The sequence below is a fragment of the Falco naumanni genome, chromosome 3 (assembly GCF_017639655.2).
Source record: "Falco naumanni isolate bFalNau1 chromosome 3, bFalNau1.pat, whole genome shotgun sequence".
Classification (NCBI taxonomy): Eukaryota; Metazoa; Chordata; class Aves; order Falconiformes; family Falconidae; genus Falco; species Falco naumanni.
The window spans coordinates 8,290,522-8,309,472 of NC_054056.1; the positions used below are offsets into that span (position 1 = coordinate 8,290,522).

Sequence of the window (18,951 nt, forward strand, 5' to 3'; positions counted from 1 at the left end):
CATTTAAACAGACTAAACTGGCAGCTTGCTCTGAAAAATCAAGCAAATATACATACAGAAAAACAGTAAGAGAAGTAGTCTCAGTAATTACATCTTCATATTCCTTTGTAAACAAAGATTAAGTACTCTTAAAAAAATCATCTGAACTGTCCACTTGTCTCTAATATAGCATTTCTTACCTGTATTACTTCCATGAGCCTAATGCTTGCATTTGCACCCGAAATGGAAGGATTAATTTATCGTAAGAGCAGTATGGTTATGTGAGGGTACTTTAATGTTTTTTATCACTACACATCCTTATGCACACGAACAAAGCATCAGTCAGATGCACCATTACATATTTTGCTTATCCAAACAAGTAGAAATTTCTAGGCCACTGAAGGATTCCCTACCCTCTCAGAATCTGCATCTCATTTATCTGACTGGCTTCAGGTGCTCAGTTCTAACACAAAAGAAGGGGAAAATTTTACCTTGGTAGACTTCTTCACTGAATCTGCTTTGCTGTCATTACTGGAGGTGCTGGCAGCACTAGGAGAGTTGCGGCCACTGGAACGGATGTCTTCATTAATAGGTGAGGCTCTACCATCAGGGCTGGCTGGTTGCTTTTTACGACCACTACGTAATGTAGACATCTATTTGTTTAACAGAAACAGAAGTGTATCAAAGTTAGCATTTGTCCAACACCTTCATTATTTTTTTCCCTATCTTACAGCAGGGGCATGGATGGAGCACACCTGCTAAAAGCTTCAAAAATGAGAAACCAAGAGTGTCCAACATTGTTAAAGTTTTTCCTTAAAAGCTCATCTAGACTTAAAAATAAATGGAGGCAAATCCATATTTGTCTACTCAAAAATACTAAGTGCCGATTATTTTAGTTAGTAGTGTCTACTAGAAACCACAGCATCAGAAAGATCTTCCAAAGCTGCTGCTGTTTGCGTGCCAAATTGTCTTCATAAAACGCAGGCACGCACATTTCCAAGACTGCATACATACACAGTGAGTGAGGTAGGAGAGGACCCTCAAGTTCCATTAAAAAAAAAAAAAAAAGCCCATCTGTTGACAATCAAGCAGTCAAGACCAGTTTCTAAAACCACAGTTTCAATGTGCTCTTACTATGCAGTAAGAAATCATGGTAGTGTATTTCAGTAATTAATGCTGTCACCCTCCCACTTCAGCAGCTTTCTGGGTTACTGGCTACCATAAAAACAACGAAGCCAACCTTACCTGACATTGTAGCTTCACAAGATATTTAGAAGCAATGACCACTGCATCATGATCAGAAAGACAGAGGGGGAGGGCAAGGAAAAAAATACGTCTGCTGCCTTCTACCAGCCAAAACCCAAAGCAAACATCACCAATTAACTAGAGCTGCTGTCACAGTTCTCACAAGCGACTTGCACACACAGTAAGGCTCCCGACATTTCACCACGAGTAAAAACTCGGTGACAGAGCACACTCAACCATACGAGCAAACTACAGTTTTCTGTATGGAAGAAACTTTAACTCCCGCAATATGAAAAGAATATGAATAGCATTTATTTTTCAAAACTCTTCCTTTAAAATAAGCCCAAGGGCTTACCTCTGACGGGATCCAGCTGAATGAAGGACACATACTAGTATGAAATCTGTAATGATACACTGGTCAAGCAGTGATGACAGTCCACTGCCAGTCATTAAAAACATGGAAATAACAAGTTTGACTAGAACCTGCAGACGAGACATTTCAGTTCCTCCTTCCAAAGAAAGCCTTCACCTCAGCAAATCTCACACTCACAAACACAGCAGCAGGCACATACCATAGCAAACAGGCAAGATGGAGAAAGCCATCAAAGAAGTTTCACTTTTTCCAGACCCTACCTCCTCTTTACTGAAGCAGCTGCAATGAAAGAGTGTTAAGCCTACCGAGCCTCGACTCCGCCTTGTCCTCATGCTATGCTTTCCACTAAGTCCATCATCTTCCTCTTTGACAGGCTTAAACATAAAGGGTGGAGGGTCTACAGGCTTCTCAATGGGTGGCAGCTCTCCGTATTTTTTGAAGTGAATGCGACAATCAGTGCACAATAAAATGTTTTCTCGACCGCCGTGGTGCCAGTCCTTGGAGGCTTAGGGCAGGAAAAGCAACATCTCAGAAATACACAATGTACCAGATACTCAGCACAAACACACTGCATTATTAAAAAAAAGGTACACAGCAACTAGAAAAGTTAGCTGCTTTTCCACAGGCAACAAAGTTAAGAGGAATTTCTGGAAAACTTTGTCCTGTTCCAGGCTTAGTCTGTTTTCCAGTGCACAACTTGAAAACTATCACTTTACAAACTATCTGTGTACTTAAGCAACTACAGCTTTGAAAACAAAAAAGCCTTATCTGCTCTCCCTTGGAGTTATCAGGCAGTTATTGTTCTCCAAAACTGTGCTTGTTTCAAGTGAAGTGAGCTATCAAGGTCTCATTTCCTTCCTCCCCTACTTTGGGGCTCACACTTCCATGTCATGCATATGCCCAAGTAACAGGTAACTTTGAGGAAAAGCCACAGGGATGGGGCTGCTGCAGAAGAGATTTGGTCTAGTACTCATTTGCTAGATCACAAATTCATTACACAGATTATGGATTATGTAGATTTCTTCCTGTATAATTGTCTACCTCTCAGGATTCTCCTTTGTCACTTCAATAGTAATTTGCAGTGGCAAAGCATGACTTAAGCCTGCTAGGAATGCTGCATATTTTAGCCAATTCAACCCCACATTTTTGTGCATAGATGTACATGCATATTAAGTGCTCTTGCTTGAATGAATCTGCATTAAATATGCAGTAGCAGAAAGGAGAAATACAGCAATGAATCAGGTGCATACTGGTTGTGAAGCAATGACGACAGGCGTAGCCCTTCAGTTCCTGTTCACTGTCTTCGCTGTCAAAGTCATCTTCACTGGCCGAGCTCAAGTCCACTGAATAAGTAAAGAACAAAGGAAGAAGAGGAAAACGGAGAAGAAAAACTCAGCAGGATCTTCTATTTCCTCACACTTGGCTAAAAAAAAAAACATTAATAATAATAGTTCTCACATAACTTCTGTGACTTCCGACAACTACCTTGCCTTGGATGGCCGTTATTTCATATTTTGCAAACTAAACAAGGCCAGACATCATCAGTCTACAGATTAAAGGAGGATTCAGGAATGCACCAAGTGATACAATTCACAGAACTTTTTATCCAGTACATGGTACTTTTCCAATTAAGTTGTTGTTAAAATACTGTTCATGCTTAGTTTATAGAGGCTGTGTTCCAAAAGTATAATTTTCAAGAGAAAGCAGGTTTATTTCCAGAACGTGGTAAAATTTAAAATTGAATATTCTATACCTAAATCCAACTTTACTAGATTCCATAGACAGATTCTGTGGTGTTTTTTCTGGTTTTTGTTTTGTTTCTAGACTTCACCTTTTAAACCAGATGGGGACCGCTGTTACGCTCTGTTAGACAGTAGCAATATCTAACCCCAGAGCTAAATGTGTTTTGTGTTTGGGTGGAAGAAACAATGCTTACGTATAACCTACCTATGTGAAACACACATGCTTCTTTTGGACAAGAGGTACTACAGGGATACCACCAACTTTCCAATCCTTACTGTGAGCCTTCTTAAGAGTTTTAACCCACGGCAAACTTGCATTTCAAGAATATCACATTTCGAAGAAGTGGAGAATATGGCAACAGTCATTTTCTTCTGTGGCATGAACCACATGGCAAAATAGCCAATTACAAGGCTGTGAGCTCAAAAGCACCACCTAAGCCACTGAAAATCTGCAGAAATCACAAAAACTCCATCTTATCTCTTCTTCTAAAACAACTCAGGAGTAATTCCTTCCTTATTCAGAGTACTGCATTTTTCTAGCACCACCACTATAACTTCACAGCATAACAGGTCTATAATTGTTCTATAATTAATCTTATAATAATAAGAATTCTGTAATTCTTCTAAAAGCAGCCCTGTGGCCTCTTCTGTTCCACTTTTTACTTAGAAGTCCTTGATACAAGAATACTGTTTTTCTAAAGGTTCCAAGACGATATTTTGTAATAGACACAGGTTATAGAGATGGAGAGATTCTACAACACTTGCCATTAGTGTCTGCCATCAAGTCATTACCCTTCAAATTAATACAGGGTCCTATTTAGTAGACAGTAGCTACTAGCACTACCGTAATTTCTACATCAATTCTTGCAGATGATTAAACCCTGACTGCAAAATCGACACCTAGCTGAACTTGCTTTCTTTTACTAAATTGTTTTTTATTCTCATGCTGCAGTCAGATCTGTATGGATGGGTCCTTCCAGCCACATGCGCTCCAAAGCGCATAGTACCTAGGATCAAGCTGTAGCATCAACATCCATACTTCTCACCCACAAAGAAACCACCAAGAAATCCCATCAATTTCAGCAAGGAGAAACTAACGGCCCTTTCTTACTACCCTCTTGCAGGATCCTCTGTCCTGCCTGCTCACCACACCTTCTACCTCCCCTGCATTAATAAGTCTGCCAATTTCTGCCTTCCACGTAGTCCCTTTTCTTCAGAAGACATTTGAAATGTGCTGAGCTTAGTCCACATAATGACTTAAAACTCTCAGGGTAACATAAGCATTTTATATAAGGATAAAAGTTTCCATATCCACATGGACGTTACTAATCATAACCTTTAGCAATGCAGTACATTTCACTGTTTGGGTAATTCTTCACTTAGACACTTCTGCTTCAGTCAAGGCCACAGTTCTTCCAAGATGCATTAAGATACAACAGTACTGGCAGCAGCACACAGCCTGGGATCAAGCAGAAGGTATGGGTCACCAGGTAAGGATGAAAGGGACTTCCCTCCAAAGGGATGAAGGACTGACTTCTTTTTGCATTTTCTAATTCCCATTACTGTAATAAGAGAATGTAATGGAGAAAATACAACACAAACCAAAGAATAGGGAAATTCAGTACCAGGGCAATGTTTCCATTCTTACCGCGTGCTTTTATGCCCAAGAACTACACAAAGCATTTGGTGATCAAAGACACCTACTACATTCCAACATAATGGTATAGAAACAGGAGAGGGCAACTGCCTGAACGCCATTTCCTTGCTTCATTCACTTGAAGGTACAGCACCATTACATTACTGTTGCTGCCTGCATCTAAACAAAGATAAACACATTGCTTTTAGCTTCCACTTACAGAATTCACTGGAGGGGGGCCTGGAGGGAGTGTTGACTGGAGTGGAAGCAGTTCGAGTTTTAATTCTCCGAAACACAGCCTGTCTTCGATGCCTACGGTGGGCTCGAGAACCTGCTGCTTCAGGGGTTTTCTTCCAATAGTAATAGAAGGTGATTAGTTCCCCCTGCAAATACAGAAGGAGTATGTTAGAGGGGCATGCAAATCTGACTTGTCAGCTTTTTTTCCTCCCTTTTGTTCTCTGTATGCGTGCACATGTATTTCTGTAGGAAGCTTCAAGATGTACTTCAGACAAACAAAATAATTCTTTAGTTAAGACAGGAAAAAAAATCATTATTTTTTGCTTGCTTTTGCAGGGGAGGAACAGAAGTAAATAAATGCCTTCTCACTCCTCCCCAGGAAAAGAGGAGAGGCTGGGTAGTATGCGTCCAGCTGTGGGCACCGCTGGTCTCATGGTGTGGAAGGGGTTGTCCTTGCCTTGCTGTCAGCATCACGCTGCCACCCTGCAACAGCTCAGGAGGCACTGCATCCAGAGAGGTACCACCTTCCCACAGAGCTGCAAGAACAAGCGGTAACTGCTACAAATTCTCTGGCGTTTACAGAAAGAATAAGGACCAATTCAAACAGATATTGCCATTTTGTCAACCTACATTCTCTGTACTGGTATTTTTAAATATTCCTGTTTGAGCTGAAAGTTAGAATAAAAACGTGTTCAACGAGGAGTTATAACCATAACTCAACCCTACTACAGTAAATTATGTTTTCATTTGAATATATATGCCCACATTTAAATTAATTAAGCAGTTACAAGAGTACACCTAGAGAAATGAGCGATAATTTCACAGCATAATGAATCTGGCTTACATTCAAAAACTAGAGCAGCTGCCATTCAAACTAGCGGATGTAATGCCAAACTAAAAGAACAGCATGTGGTTTTAATCTCTTCTCTTACTTTGAAACCCCATCATTTCCTGGTGACTTGTCTGCCTCTAAGGTGTTGTTTCTTTCAAGTTGCAAGAGAAAAATGCAAACGTTCTAACCAGCCCCTTGAAAAATCAACATCAGAACAAACAGACCTGAATTGCCCACAAAAAGGGTTTCTTTGAACTGCATTTTATGTGATCAAATAACATAACCTCTGCCTGCTCCCTCTGTGGGGAAATCCTGCAGCCTATACTCTGGGCAGATCACTCAAGTTAACTCTAATAAAGACACACCCTTAATCCGAGCCTCAAAAAAACAATTACGGCTGTAACTAACATCTGTACCACTGAAACACTTGAAAGACAAAAGGAGGATGTTGTTCTAGACATCGACTGCTGACATTTAAGACACTTAAGAATTCCACCAATATCTAATCTAAAAAACAGAAACACCAGAAGAAGAATGCAACCACAGCTCTGATTTCTGGCAATAGATAGAATAGATGCCATTTTAATCTGCACTGCTGCAGACTGGGATAGATGCTACTGGTCTCCATCACAGACCTGAACTGTATTCACACCAAACTGTATTCTGAGTGACACCTGGTGAGGAGGGGGAAGGAGTAAGTGGGCAAAATGAATCATTAGCTACAACTGTTGCTTCTGAAACATAAAAGCCCTACACCAAAAAAAAAAAAAAAAAAAAAAAAAAAAAAAAAAAAAGACAACAACAAAACTTCCCTGAAAAGAATCTAAAACTAAAACGGGCGCAGGCTGGCAATGAGCATTCAAGCTGTGTCGGACCTGGGAAGAACACAAGAGCTCCGACACCCAGCACCCTGCTCTGCCACTGCATGCTCAACTGTGCACGTTTGCTTTAGAAACCCCATGTGACTTTGAGTCCGTTAAGTGTGCTCAACATCCGTCTAGCACAGCTGATCGTCAAACTGAGGATATGCCTTCTGCCAGGAGGCAGACGAAGCTCTGCAGAAAAGCTTATGCAATGCTTTTCAGAGGTAGAAAGTCTCTTGCAAATGAAGCCAGCCACATTTTACCTATAAATTAACTTGTATCAAATCTGAGGTGTCAGCACCAAGAAGCAAGTCAGTAAATCCCACGTCTTGATGTCAGTGAATTAATGTGTCCTCTGACACGCAGCAACAGCAGAGAGCCAACCAATCTATTTTCCTCCTATCATGAAATATGAAATGGGAACCTAATTTGAGCTCTATTTACACATCGCAAACCCACCAGGTCCCATAGCATGTTTAATAAGTTATACACGTACTACATCATAAACAGAACTTAAAAAAAAGGAATGGTGTGTATTTATAAAAAATACTAACTTCATGAGCATAATGCCTTTCCCCCCCACCCCCCGAGACCCTCCCAAAACTGCAGTCACAATTGCATGCAAACAAGGATGAAATCAAATACACCCTATCTACAAAGTCAGGATGTATTTAAGGATTAGAGAGTATTCTGTACTTCAAATTCATCGTCAGACTGCACAGCTACATTGCTCAGTAAAATGATGCAACTTTCTGACAAAGACTGAGAAGTAAAACTCAGAAAGAAAGCATATACAGAGAATGTTTATGTTATACATATACACACGGGTTAGACACATAGTACACCGAAAAAATTCCGCATCAGCTCTTATTAGCTGCCTGGCTATCTAATATTATGTTGTCTACCTAAGGGAGTAAATGCTGGAGTGGAGTGAGTCTGGAAGGATTAGGAACAGCATACTGGTGGCTGCATGGGTGGCAGAAGCTTGAGCACAAAGAATTAAGTCAGTAAAGCTTTGGTTCTACAAACAAGGGGCAAACCCAGCTCCCAGCTCACCACAAGTGAAGTTAAATGAACTTTAATCAAACATGCATAGTGCGTGCTGCTGAAACCCATCACACACAAATTCAGGGAACAAAAGCTGTTGCAGAAATCAATAGCCTACTAAAACATTTAACACAGGCTAGCATTGATCAAAAGGCCCTTCTACAAAAGGCAGCCTTGCAAATTAGCTGCTGTTTTTGCTTGCAAGCAAACAGAAAAGCATAAATGCTGCTGACATGAATGGCCTGTAATGATCATTTTGTTCCTGGTGATCTCACCTCACCACAAGGTCTCACAGTCAACACATCCTACATCTCTGTACTGTAACTGTGAACAGCGTGATGAACCAAGGCAGCCTGGTGCTTCTTCACTGGGGGAGGGCTGAGAGCAGCTGCTCTGAATCTGGTTTTCTGGGGAGCAGGTCTGCAGCCAAGGGAACAGTCCTAACCTAACCAACTGCAAATACATTGTATGTCTCCTTTGAAATTTTTTGTGCCAGGAACGAAGTATTGCTAGCAACAAACACACTGAAATTCACGTAAGATAAAGCAGGCTGAACCATCCTTCACTGCACCATTATACTCATTACACTTCAGAGTGACATCCCCCTCATTTCCAAACTTCAGAGTTAAATTAAGGAAGGAACAAGACCACTGAGGTAACTACTACCTGTGATGAGGCCTCTGGCTAACGGTGAAAGAGAAACTCAAGGCTTGCAAGCCAATTTCAGGGAGCATTGAACCTGCTGCTTGAAACAGTGAGCTTGTTTGTCACTCTCTAATTCAGTTTAATGGCCTGAAGTGCACATACCGTCTGAAGGCAGGAGGAGACTGTCTCCTGCAATAAGCACCATCCAACTGCTTCTGTCATCCTCTTCTCTTCCCTGCACCCAATAACATGCTCCTGTTTAATCAAGCTCTGGGACAACCAATAAAACATGCATTAACCACCACTGCAAAGCCTCACAATGAAATGGTAAACTTCAGTGATGCGTGGCCCAGCTCATCACCACTTGGAAGGCGACATAGCAAAAATTCATACGGCTGCACATACACGGATGACCCATAATGCCTACGCAAGAAAGAAACACGAGTGTTCGGTGGAGCAGTTCCTCCATAGCACATGCAAAACCATTCTTCAGCAACGTTTCCAGTCTAATGAATCAGAGCAGTCGTAAAATTCTAGATGTTTGGTGGAGATACAGCCAGTATTGTGAGACAACTGTCCAGCAGGAAGGGCTTCCCTATCCAAGTCACTGCTTCTTTCACTAGAACTGTTAATGGGCTGCCTCCTGTCCCTGAAATCCACCTCATCCCTCAGACCTACAGATACTGAGGCTGCCAACACAACTGGCCATCTATACCCCTTAACAATAAATCCAGTATGTTAGAAAGTCCAAATAAAATGACCCACGTCTACTGCAACATCACCCCCAAATGAGTAGCTCCCATTCCTGTACTGTGCCTCATCCAAGAAAGATGCTACTAGTGTCCTCCCAGATCAACTCCATCAACGAACTGCTTTTTCCATCAGTGTGGGGAGAAGATTCCTTTCTCTCCCAGGCTGCTTAGTTGATCATAGGAACAGCCTCACCTCCACTTGATACACCACCACCTCTCTTCTGCAAACACAACTCCTTTTTTCTATGTTAACATCGGACTAACTGTCCCAAGCAATTCATCAAACACATATAAAGCAAAATGAGATGCACCGTTCAGGCTTTTAATGCCACCTTTCACCAAGAACATCTACATTCCCGTTACTGAAGTTTCAACAAGACAAGAGGAGGTATGTTCGCTAAAAACAACGGTTCAGCTCTCATCGATTGTGAAATACATCCAGAGCTCACAACTCAAACTTCCTGCTTTCTCCTGCCAAGGTCATTTCACCCTACGTAGGTACAAAGTACAAAAGTCATGTTTCATCTCCTTTTAGCTCTGTTCTAGGGATTATTGTTAAAGAGAAAGAAATGGTTCAGATCCATTCCCACAGGACGATGCGGCAGCGAGATTTTCTCCGCAGTTCAGCTCTGGAGGCTGAGCTGACCCAAGAATTCAAGTGCCCAAGAGCCCATAACCTCTCTAACCCAGCACTCCTGCCTGCACTGCACAGGCCACCTGCATTTACTAGGAGATTACTTCCTCGGCACCCTTCTCTTAACTTTCCCTCCATTTTCACCCACTGCTATTGCTCACATTATTTTTGCTCTCCAAGCCACAACATGAAACACCAAGGCAGGCCTTACCGACTCTTCCATACCCTCAACCAACTAACACGAGCACCAGTACTAGCGCATGCCCTGGCTGCTCACTTATTATCAGTGGGTTTCATACGTAAAATACACAATCCAAGCTGTGCCCCAGGTTTGTGTTTAGTCCTGCCTTAGGTAAACGAAGGATTAACACTGTGTATGCATTTCTGGATTTGAGAGGTTTTGACAGCCCTGCTGCAGCAGACACTGCTCCTATGGAAGCCTGAGCGCATTAACTTACCTTCATGTATCTGTTAGGGTATAACAGAGTGAGCAAACATAATAATTGCTATTTAATTTCCCCAGAGCCTAGCTCTGCCAGGAAAAAAAAATGTGGGGGAGGGGAAAAGCTTTACAGTAATTAAACAGGAAAGATAAATGACAATGCTCTTCAATGACTATAAAGTAGTCATGGCAGACCAGAGGGGAACAGATTGTCCAGCTGCGGCCTTAATGAATTCACAATCTTTCTGGAATGCATCAAGATTTTATTAAATCAACTCAGTTTAGCTAATACTCCCTATTACTGACGTCTTGTGGTAAAAACACTGTCTCCAGCGCCTCCCTCCTTCACTGAATCCCCTGGCTTTAACAGTCTCTGTTACAACATCTGTTCAAATGTCTGCATGCTAAGGGGTGTATCAAGAAAATAAACTACACATGCACAGTTTCATACAGTGGGATCTTTATAGTACACACCTTCAGTACAGACCAGTGTATCGCTGTCATCTCCAGGTTGCTTCCTTAAACTTTACAGAACAACCAACAATACTGGCATACACCGTTGGACTGGGAAGCAAAAACGAAGGTATCAGTCCCTTTCATCATGCACATCTCCACAACCAAAAGTTGATAATAAAAGAGGCGCAAATGGTTGCAGATAGGCTAGCACAATCAGCCAACAAATCCCCAACTCCTGAACAGCACAGCTTACCCCATCAAGTTAGAAACGGGACAGAGCGGAGAGCACTGCACGACTATTTCTTGTTATGACCACCTATATCCAGACAGACAAAATTTGGAACTCTTACCTTGGTGTGAACAAGCTGAAGCGCTGAAAAAAATGCAGCAGGGAAGAGAAAGAGCAGCAGCTGTGTGCAGCTCAGAAGAGTTGAGCCCAGGCATTTTTACAATTTTAAACTTGGTCTACATGCCTCTTGCCAACTATGACAAATAGGTCTGCACATGCTCTAATTAAGCAGTAAATCTCAGCAGCTTGTTCAGTAGCACTGATTAATGTCCACCTTGGGTGCACAGGAATACTACACAATCTAAAACATTATTGAAATTTTAGGACAGGTTTTTAAAACCCAAGCAATATTGTTCTAACACTATAAAAAACACATTAAAATTTGTGGGATGCTCTCTAAGGAATATCCTGTAGGTCTTGCAGTTCTCTAGCATATTTTAAAAGTACAGGCATTTTATCTAGCAGTTCCTCTAGTCATTTATTACCTTTTGGGTGGGAATACAGCCCTCTCTCCCTGGTCTCTGCTAAGAACTCTGCCTACAAATTTAGGAGAAGACTGGCAATCTTAATACTCCATTTCTTTGTTCTGCCAACAGGAAGGTAAACTAGCTGGTTTCATTTTTTATTTGAAACTCCTGGCAAAACAGGCTGGCCAAGTGGGAATCAAAAGAGGAGGCAGGTATGTAAGAAACCCAGGCTAACTCCTTGCTTTTTTTATGCTGTCAATTTACCTCCAATGCAGGAACAGCCACAGAATTTCCTGGGAACCCAGCCGAGGCTCCATCTGTATTTTCCGGATTTCATTTTGTTGTGGAAAAAAACTGAAATCAGATACAGCTTTATGGTTTCCAATTGTTTCTGCTAAATAAGCACTGCTACCCTGCTTTGTCCTCTACAGACCAGAAGGAGAGCGAGCTTCTATCTCCTACAAGTTATGCTTTTGTTTTGACAGATGACACAGGCCTGTGATACAACAGGTCATTAGAGAACCGTGTCACTCTTGATTGTGATGAAACAAGTTTGGAACCTGAAGAGTTCACTCCCGTGTTCCTCAGGTAGTGAAGAGATTAAAAGAAACTCATTTTTCATGTTACCTGAACACAGAGATCTGCATTTTCCCTCCTTGACAAATAATTAAAAATAAATTTAAAAAAAATCAACATAACAGGTTGATTGCAAATGAAACCCAATTCTTACAATTAAATTATGCATGGGAACTGCAAGTGGCAAGAGACACGAAGAGTAATGGAATCACTGCTAGAAAAGATTGAGTGAACAGGGAAAGCAAAGCAAGGAGAAAAAAGGAAAGACATATACAAGATGGGATGTAAATAATCTCTCCTTTGAAATAAATGATTATCTACAGTAACACTCAGCCATTATACAGCATCTTCCATTTGATGACGAAGTATTCATAAATCTCAGCACATCCTTTAAGTTTTATAGCATATAGAAACAAAGAGGCAGAATATTTATAAATTGGCCAAGATTAATCCTGTGTGAGAAGTACAACTGCACTGATTAACCTCAAACTACGTAAACAGCTTCACCAGTGACAGCCGGGCTCTAAAATTCCTTCGTAATTCAAAACCAGGTGTACTGGATTGGCTGATCCATCCTTATTAAGGACAGTACTGGCTGAGTGTTCCTCAACAGTTCAGCTTTCCTTTTGCCCTCAATACAAGCTGCTTCTTTTTATTTTTCTCCTCTCTTTCTCAGTTGGATATTCTTGTTTCATTCCTACTGCTCAACTGTATGGTTTCAGTAAACCACAGAGAAATCTAAATGTTACTGTCCGTAGCCTGAAAAAAACCCACCAATAACATGTCTCTGTGCCACATCTAACTCACAGCTTCCATGTAGTTAATTTGCTAACCTTTTCCAGTGTTTGTAATTAAGGTTGCATATACTGGTAGGAAATGAGATAACTAGTGTATTATGGAACTTACCCTCACTATCTGTTCTACATGAACAAATATAGGTTGGGCATTTTTAGGGATTTAAGCACCAGCTTTAACAGTTCTACAAAACCAAATGCACAGCACACCAGTGCATTGTTTTAAGTCTCAGCCAGTTAAAAGCTGCTGACCCTCTCTCCAGCTGTATGTCATGCCAGAACAAAAAGAAAGCTTTTATAATTAAGGCTTCTTTCTCCAGAGAATCCTCTTCGTTAATCAACGGAGTTCCTAATCCCCATAGGAACTCACAGCCTGTTGGCTGCATCCACTAATAATTATTATTGCCTGTCTTTAAGTGTCAGTTATAGTTCTCCAAGACTGCGTAACCACTGCTGGTGTCACCAGGTAGACTCCACAGGGATCTCTGGCGCTTGATCAATTGAGAGGTTATCAAAATAGTGAAAGTTAAGAGAACCTGCTTGCCTCCTACACATTAGTTGAGGATTTATCTTCTATTCAGCTCCCCTTTGCAACTTCTACTATCAAAATTTCTGAGGTTAGAAATCCTGATCTGCTTGACCACTTTTAACTTGAATCATTTATGTTTTCTGCCCTCTCCTCTCCCAAGCTTATTCTCTACCTCATCTTCCCACACACCTCTGCCAGCCTCTGCTCAAGCACAGCTGCCCCATCTGCAGCAATGAGGTGTCTCTCACCACAGCAAAGCCCAATACTTTAGCACTGCTGTGATGTTTTCTCCTGGCACAGAGTACCAAAGGCTTCATGCAGACAGAGCCTGCCGAATGTAATTTAGCCCCTGTGGAGCCAGAGCATCTCTCTTCCTACTGAGGCTCAGGCTAGCATACATTGCAGGTTCCTCCCAACCCACTGTTCAACATCCATTTGTTCTCCCTAGCAAATGCAAATCTTCAGCCTCTTCTCCTTTTTCATTTACATGTTGATGCCCAAAGCGCTGTCTGTGACAAAACACACATGGGCCATGTGAATTACACACAAAGTAGTTCTGAAAAGCAGAGGTGAAATACTTTTGCAAGAATGGGAGAAGTTCATATGTTCTTGAGCCAGCAATTCTTTCCTTCCATTTTACAACCCACATCAAACTCCTGGGGTTCACAGCTATTTCACGGAACATCTTTCACTGCCAGTCTCTTGTTAACTAGACCTTCTCAATATTGGAGCTCACACACCAAGACAAAAAGGAGTGGGATAAATACCCAGATAAATTAAATGCAATTCAGAAAAGCTTTCAGAGCAGAGCTCGCTGTAGTCTGCACTGCATCATGTCTTTCCCCCTTCACGTGCACTTCTCCATCAATGTGGCTGATACCAAGAATTTAGCAGCACAATACAAGGAATAGGATTTTCTCAATGAAGGTGCCAAGCACCAAAACATTACCCCTTTAACTGCACTTTCTTTTTGCACCAGCTCAGTAATTAAACTTCTTGGTTGCATACTGCTAGACTTCAAGTGTGGGACAAAAAAAACCACAACACATTTTCACTGCTGCTGGCTACACATCAATGGTATCTTTCTCAATGGCTGTAACACACCACCTTTTTCACTACTTAAAGCGAAGGTATCAGTGGTGGTTCACGTGGGTGTGTGTATGAGAGAAGCCAGCCATAAAGCAGTTAAAAACTACAACTCGATCCCATAAACATTTTTCCATTTTTCTATTTTTCTACCCTTCATTACATGCAGTCTTCTTAACTCTGCACATCCTCAGAGCGACAGCTGTCAGGGTCACCCTACAAAATATACATTGGCAATGTTACATTTAATGACTGGAGCGAGAAGAAAAATGAAGGATGGGAGGAGTCGAATACCACAGGATGTTTTAAAGGGATCATCAGTTATATCTACATATTTCCTGAGGTGATAATTAAATGACAGTGACTGAGGGAAAATCCATTTTTGAGCTTGGGAAAGGACTGTTAAGAAAAAAATGTTTTTGTACTGGCAGCATGTAATGGCTACCAGAAAATGAAAACAGTTCCTTCAACCACAGCAGTTCCTCTATTTTATGAATTTTACACAGGCATAGGGGCTGAGAAGTCTATCAAGTACAATCATCTGTTCAAACAAATCAAAAAGTATTGACAGACTTCGGTGATTTCACCCCCAACTAGATTACCTTCTGTTGTGGTCCGCATGTCAACTTCAATTAATGTAAATGAAAGACTAATCTGTGTATGTGCATGCGCGTGCAGAAAGTGACATTCCAGACACAGGGACAGCAGCATTTTCTACTTTCATAATATTGGTTTAAACAAAGTATTAAAAATTCAATTCTGCTGTTCAGCAGGGAACTTAATCCTCCTGCATTTCAGTAAGTTATGCATCTGCTAACTTGTTTTCTAATTCTGCACAACTGAAATTAGGCTTGCAATTATTAAAAAAGTTTTACTACCTTAAAAGTATTTTTATTATTGCACTGTAACAACTTTACAAACAAAGTCAAACTATACTTACCAAAACATTTCTCATGTTATTAACTGTTAGCTTTAATTGTTCTGTTAGTTGACTACTTCACAGCAATAATGCTAGTTGGTATTTAAAACAAGTCACTTCCAGTTAACTGTCACTTAGCATCAATACTCTGCATTACTGCAACACTCCACTGGATGCCTCAGGCTCACTGGAGTGACACCAACTTGTAGCTGAAGAGACGACTGAAAAATACTGACTTTGAGCTCATCAGAATTAGAAAGGTTTTCTCTCACTAGACTATTGGGGAGAGGCAATAAAATAACCCACACACATTCACACTCTGCACTAGCTACATCAGACAACCATTCCATAGCTCTGCAAATTCCCCTTCTGTTCAGCTGGAAATTTACACAGGAATAAGATGGATGACATTTTACCGTTCTGAAAAGATTATTTCAAATGCTTAGGTGCTTATCTCTTGCAATGCAAGTCCCTAGCTCAACTTACCTGAGAAGACCCTGCAGTCTCTAACACTTCACAAAGAAGTTTCCAGCTGTCTTTCAAATTCCAGTTTTAAAGCCATCAACTAGCTCATGTGCGGGCAAGCATTTCAGGTCAAACACACTGCATGATTCAACACTTCTGGGGCACCCTGGATGGTCTGGAAGAAAGTTCCAATCCCCAAGCCACTGCAGTTTCTCTGTAATGGTCAAATGTGTAAATCCTATGACCGTTTACGGGCCAAGGACTGCCTTCCTGTTATTTAACCTGGTACTTCTGTCCGTTGCCTTGTGTGACATTGTCTCATGCCTTCCTGGGTTAAGTTAGAATATATTACTTTACCAGGTTTCAAAACAAATCTGATTCTTGCCATATTCTATTACTGGGACCTGATGTCATTCTCAATAGGAGTTTGTTCCCATGACGTCAGAGATGTCGTGTGTGTCATCTGTTCAGCTGTGTCACACCCCGTCCCAACAGTTCCTTTGCAGAGCAGGCTTTTGTCTCTAAATTAAGAGCACATCACTTGCACTGTGTTCTGCAGTCCCAGCCCCATTTCTCTCCTGGGCAAGCAGTAATCACCGAGAAGATAACATACCACAAAAATACTGAAATAAAGCAGCAAATGAAAAATCCTGAAAGTTTGATCAGATTTTCCTGTTTTAACAGAGCAAGAAGAGCTAAAAGGTAGAGTACAGTATTAGCCATCTGTTCCTCAAATGTCACATTCTGTAACTGGTTTTATTAAATTTACAGAAATAAGAACTGAAGATCCACTTAGTTTTGAGACAAGCAATGCAGCTTTGCCACTAGCAGCACCGTTTCAGACTGCTGATGTGTTTGCACACTGACCTGCATTCCACATTCCAATTTAACAGATGTTTTAAGTTTTCCAAACACATCTGTGATGAATCACACAAAGTCTGGCTTGTCAAATGTATGCATTACCCTCCCTGACACACAGCTTCCCCAAGACCTATAGGGGAGCCGTTGAGTTTTAATAGTTTATTACAATAAAATAACGTTAAAAACAAGAGCATTCAGAAAATACTGAAAATTAACACAGAAGGCAATAAACCTCATAAACTAATCCTCACTGCTAATAAGGGAAGTGAAGATGCAATCACCTGGGAACAGAAACATTTTCCATCCCTTTTTTATTGCACCTACCCTCTCAACAGGTTATCTCATAACAAAAACTATCAAACCCCTGATTCCATGCTGAAGACAGCTACAACTTGACCCCTTAGTAAAAATTTCTACCGCAAGACATCCAACACCTGAACCAGCCAGATGGAGGAATAAAGCCATCCATTTTACACCTAGGAAGTATCGAGTAACCTTATACAAACCACCAGTTTTATCACTGAAAACTTCTATTCACATACTACACAAACACAGGTTTGAGGACGATGGGTTCCTGCTCTAGTATTCAGCCCGAGTTATGCCGAATAAGCATTAATCTTGGGAACAATCACTCTTGGACAGACATCACTGTCATTAAGCCCCAATTTTAAACAGACTTAGTTTCTCTCAGATCTGATCCCTGAGCAGCTGTTTTCCTTTTACTGCTCCCCAAGAACATTTCCCTAAATCACTAGATTTTTCTAGATTAAGTCTGGAGGGCTGAGGGGTACTTCAGTGTTTTCCTGTTTACCAAAGCATCATACGAAAAGAGGGATATTGAAGGAGGACACCCCCCCAGCCCCAAAACCACAAAAGAACTGCCATGTAAACTGCTTATTCCTCAGTTATTGTTGCTTCCCTCCAGTCTCAAATTCTTTCTGCAGGAAAAAATCCTACGCAAGCAAAACGTAAAGACAATGGTTAAGAGTTGTAAAGCGGCATTAGAAAGACTAGTTCATTGTAGCTAACTATAATACCTATACAGTGAGCTCAGAAGTGAAAGAAACTGCTAATTCTTTATGGTTCTGTTCTACCCTGGTGTCTCCACCAAGCATTAATCCTAGCTACTCCCTCAGAAAGTGAATTTGATCCCCACTTCACAATTAGGGATAATAAAAAAAGGAGCTGGTAATTAGGGGCACGACAGAGGGCTCTGACTCCTGAGGTCTTGCAAATCATACCACAGCGAGTTTTTAGAGATGGAACTGGGCTGCTGCCATTAATCCTGTCCCCCTCTGCACATGGCCCACATCCACAGCAGGGGTGTCAGGACAGGCGATATGACTTCTGCAGCTACGTTTACAAAGTGTGCTAACTTAAAATGTCATTGATTTCAGTTTACACTGTCCATTGCAATGAAACAGTGTGCTCATTTTTACCTTTCTACACTACAGGGATACTAACTTCTGACAGAAGTACCATATAAGCAGGAGAGAAAAGAAGTATAATGCATCAAGGAAGTTAAGGCAATAGTATTTTTCATCAACCCAAAACTCAACTGCCACTCAGAACCAGAGATCTCATAGGCAGGAGTAAGACCTAAGAACTAGCTCTGATTCACAGCCTGAGGCAACCTAACCTTCTAATAGTCATTTTCCACAAGACAGGCAAATTCCACATTCTGACCCACCGGATGACGTACGGCAGCTGCAGCATTAGAAAAGGCATCTTCATCTATCTGGCTCTGCACAAAATCTATTTTACAGAATCACAGCTCCGCATGAAGTTGGCCACCAGGGAGACAGAAGAGCCATTAAAGCAAAAGGGCGGCATTGGCAAAAGAACAAATGCCTATAGACCTTATGAGCTTTTTATGAAGTTTGATCCATTCATGAAAGGGATTTGAGAGATCGTTGCCTGACAACAGAACTTCAGATTTGGCAATCCCCTCAGGCCTGTTATGGCCCTGTATTCTGATGCCAGAGGAAAAAGTAGTACAGACCCCAGGAAACCTGTCAAGCAAGGGCACTGACCTGTCATACAGCCAGCCTGCTGCTTACCTAACATCTTCCTTACAGCAGT

At 41.3% G+C, this 18,951-nt stretch overlaps 1 protein-coding gene across 5 annotated transcripts in view; it reads right to left on the reverse strand.

Moving 5' to 3' along the window:
• Positions 1-18,951, reverse strand: part of RERE (arginine-glutamic acid dipeptide repeats) — a 254,169-nt gene that overhangs the window by 13,057 nt on the left and 222,161 nt on the right. For all 5 annotated transcript variants that reach the window (XM_040585411.1, XM_040585410.1, XM_040585408.1 and 2 more), the window contains 4 exons: positions 5,196-5,358; positions 2,848-2,940; positions 1,903-2,102; positions 471-632 (listed from right to left, as the gene is read on the reverse strand). In XM_040585411.1, coding sequence (XP_040441345.1) covers positions 471-632; positions 1,903-2,102; positions 2,848-2,940; positions 5,196-5,358 — 618 coding nt within the window. The remainder of the gene's footprint in view (positions 1-470; positions 633-1,902; positions 2,103-2,847; positions 2,941-5,195; positions 5,359-18,951) is intronic.